The 4119-nt window shown below is 29.5% G+C and overlaps 1 protein-coding gene across 1 annotated transcript; it reads left to right on the top strand.

The window, feature by feature from the left end:
• Positions 1 to 634: 634 nt before the first annotated feature.
• Positions 635 to 1942, top strand: LOC107496526 (uncharacterized). Its single transcript, XM_016117797.3, has 2 exons — positions 635 to 1331; positions 1487 to 1942. Exons 1-2 carry the CDS (start codon positions 801 to 803, stop codon positions 1682 to 1684), a joined length of 729 nt encoding a protein of 242 aa, XP_015973283.1. The 5' UTR covers positions 635 to 800; the 3' UTR covers positions 1685 to 1942.
• The last annotated feature ends 2177 nt before the right edge of the window (positions 1943 to 4119 follow it).

The following is a 4119-nucleotide window of genomic DNA, read 5'->3' as shown; positions in this document are numbered from 1 at the left end:
TTAGATCCAACTCAATTTTAAACCCCCTTTCAACCAAGTGGGTTGGAAAAACTCCCAACAAATCCAATCCAAATACGCCAATTCCGATATTAATATTTAATATGGACTCAGTCTACTATCATATAAATTAAAATATTATTTAATTAATTGATTGTGTTCTCTTAAGTCTCAACTAATCCAACATTATTAATATATTTCTGTGACTTTATTAACAAAGTCTAGGTAGACAAACTTTGTCCACTACGAAATTCATACTAAGTTTTAACAGAACAACCTTGTATGTGTCATGCCTCTTCAGCGGATATTGATCATTCAGCACCATAGAAGTTCCTGAATAAAAAATGTAAAAATAAAATTTGAGTTAAACTAAGTTGATTAATTCTTAATAAAATTCACTTGTTAAAAGTGATTGACATTTCATAATATTTTAAAAAAAAATATTTTTCGCCCTTTTTCTTTTCTAACATTGAACTTTATAATTAGATTTTGTGTTTCCTTTTACCCCCTACAGAATTACAAAGCTACCTAGCTAGTACGTTGAGGTGGGCAGCTCTGGTGCACCATAGAAGAGCAGGCGCCACTTATAATTACAAATAAAATAAGTGGCTTTTTTTTTTTTTTTTNNNAAGTCAGATCTAGCCTTTCCATTCCATCTTGCTTTGCAGGGTTTTGTTTTTCTTTCTTTCTTTCTGTCTTTCGAGTTTTGACCTGAATTGATGGAGTCCGAGAAGATCATGGATCCCGTGCGGGATTAGTTAAGAATAGACTATATCGATATCTTGTATTGGTATTTCACAGGAATGACTGGCCACGGCTCCCGCGGCAAGGAGATTCTTGGAGAATTGATGAACGCCGAGTTATTCGGAGGCTTCGACACCAAAACTTGTCAAGACTTCATTAATTGGTTCACTAACATTGATTCCTCTGGCAAAACCTATTATCGTCATGAATTCGAAACTCTTTGCGAATCAGACTCATTTTTTCGTCTCTGCGAAGACCTGTATCTGCACGACTACCATATGGTCAGTCGTCGGAACATAATTTCCCTAAAAAGCTTGGACGGAGTGGCTACAAGCATTGACATGAGAGTTGTCGCCGCTGAATCTGAGGTTTTGAGTGCTTTTACAGATCGTGGTGGTGGGCGCCGCTTGGTCAAAGGGGATGAGATCCCGCTGAAGAATTTATCAGGCAAGATCGTCTCAGAGATCACGCACTTCATGAACAAAAAACACGATTTTAGCAGAGAATTGAAGAACCTTATCATCAACTACAAGGGTTGGTGTACACAATTTCTTAAGCTTAACCGAACCATGCTCTCAGACTTGAATGAGGTGAGTTTCTGACTTTGCAACATGGATCTATCTTGTTTTCTGCATCACACCTGCTCTGATTTGATTTGAATATTTTAACTCTTAGTTCTTACCCTTAAGTATAAGTATAATTAAACAAATATAGATACCTTAATGTTAAGTATGAGTGTTTGTAGGCTGCGGAATTTCTGGGCATCAAGAGCTTGTTCAAGTTGACAGGAAGGGCAGTGATGGAATTAGGGGAAAGAAGTATTGAGGAGATAACAGAGTGGTGCGGGAGACTTTCATTTTCAGAAATGCTGTCATCCCTTGTGGTTGGGGTTGAAGAGGATCTCAGGGAAAGGGAGGCTCCTTCCCTTTGGCCTTTTGCATGACAAACTCAAATAAAATCCAAATATTCTTCCCTAGAATCCAAAGAAACTCCTTAAAATCCAAATTCCCTACAATCCAAAGATACTCCCTACAATCCAAATTGTAGTTTAACTTCAGTTGCCCTTTTTTTCTTTAAGTACGGGAATGACGATCTAGTTAATTAGTTTTCTTTTCTTTCTTAAAATGTTGGTGTTCATACCTTTTGTTCAAGTTACAACCTTGTGTTCATGCCTTCATGGTATCTTATTGTCATTATTTGACCGTTTGACGAATATGTTATTTTATTAGTCTTTATGCGGTATCCATTGACTAACGATTTGATTGTACGTCATTTTTAGAAAATATATTTTTTTAATGATATTTTAAAAAAAAAATTATAAAAATAAAAATAATTTTATATTTAAATATCTCATATAAAATTTTTTTTATTTATTAATTATATTTAGATAAAATAAAATAAAAGTATTTTTTATTCATTTATTGTGTAAAAAATATTTTTTTTAAGAATTTTTTTTTAAAAAATAATATAAATTGTAGTTCTTCAAAGAAGATTTTTTTATTTTTTTAGTGTTTTTATTTTTATTGTTAAAAATTTATCAAACACATTAAAAAATAAAAACAAAAATTATCAATTTAATGAGATCAAACAAATACAAATAACATCAGATTCTTCTTATCTACTCATAATCATCATAGGTATTATTCTTAACCAGAATAGTTGGTACTTGGTAATGATAATGTTCTTAAATAACTCATCCGCATATCGAAAAATAATGGTCAATAACTGGTCATGCATAATTTTTCCATGGGAGCACTAATAATATACCTAGAGAAAAATTTAGTTGCATGTTAATTTCACAAATTAAATAAGAGCAGGAAGCACTGAAAATTTATAATAGACATAACTCACTTGATATTAGATTATTAGGCACAAGAATACGAGAAGTTTCAATGTATTAGTTTGATGATTAAGTATTTTTTTATATTCTAAAAAAATTACTAGATAATAATATAAATTAAATTTGTATAAAAACTAAAATAGAAATATTGGACATGGATAGTTCAAAATGTTATTAAATTTTATCCGCATTCCATAAACATGCAAAACAAGTGATTCTGGTCAAGAAATTAAAATTTTTTTTTTTGTTGATGGATTGGACCACCCAATCTTAAGTACCACAATAGATTCGACAACCTCAAAATCTTATTCTTAAATTTGTCATTGAGATTTGGGCATTGTTCCTTGTTTTTACTTTTTACAGTTGGGCTATGATGCTTTAAAAGTCACATTGGAGTCCAAAGTGGGAGAGTCCAGAGGAGATGTTCGTGGTTGGTTGGTGTTGTTTGTGATATCTAGGGTTCCGGAGTTGCTGTTGAATTTGTGGTTTTTTTTAGGACATTATGTGTGTGTTTAGTTACGGTTTGTAAACATAAATTTGTATAAAATTAAGTTTATAAAATTGATTTTGATTAAAAATAAGTGATTTATGTTTAATAATTTTTATTTAAAATGAATTATAATAAACTAAATATTATTTGAATTATATTATTTAAAATCACTTTTAGGTGAAAAAATATAAAAAAGGGATATAAATTTAAAAAAATTATTTTATGTAAATAAATTTTAATTTTTTTAGTACTCTTAGTATTCTTTATTCTAATAAAATTAATAGAATCATAATACAAAACAAAAAAAATATTTTATAAAAAAATAATAATAACAGTTAAAAAATTCATATAAACAAAAAATAATAAGAGTTTTATAAAAAAGAATAGAATACTGTCATATTATCCAAATATGACATTAATGGTTATATCTCTAATACTGAATCGAACATCCCTACACTCTCATTGTACACATTGTACAAATATTTTATTAGCTTCCTATACTTTCTCAAAATAATAATATGCATGGAAGAGTATGGAAAAAAAAAATATTATAAAACAAATAACAAATATATAAATAATAAAGAACACAATTGGTATATAGAAATTTTTTTCAGTCTAACATAAAAAAGTGAACAAAAAAATAAGAATGTGTAGCTTCTTATAAACGTGGGTTGAAAAGTAAAATCATTTCTACGTTCAGATAATAAAAAATTATCAAACATATTATTGAAGCTTTAAAGAAATTTAAACACACATTTTTCTTTTTTAACATGTTTGCCTAACACAATCTATATAATTATGGAATTTTGGAGTCGCTGCACAAATCTAAATTATAGTGGGTTTAGTTGGTATAATCGGTCTATTGGTTTATAAGGTTTTTTCTGTAATACATTGTTGTATTATCGGGTCTAATTCTTTTTCTTTCCTTGTATATCACCTTTGCCCTACAATGAAATCCAGCATTATTGATCCCAGAAAAAAAATGGGTCCACCGTTAGAAATGGTTTCCTTATATTTTGCTCATGAATTGATGGTTCCTAAGTTTAAT

Source organism: Arachis duranensis, chromosome 7 (genome assembly GCF_000817695.3).
Source record: "Arachis duranensis cultivar V14167 chromosome 7, aradu.V14167.gnm2.J7QH, whole genome shotgun sequence".
Taxonomy (NCBI): domain Eukaryota; kingdom Viridiplantae; phylum Streptophyta; class Magnoliopsida; order Fabales; family Fabaceae; genus Arachis; species Arachis duranensis.
Note: the sequence above shows the minus strand (reverse complement) of the source record. Positions and strands in the feature narration are given on the sequence as shown.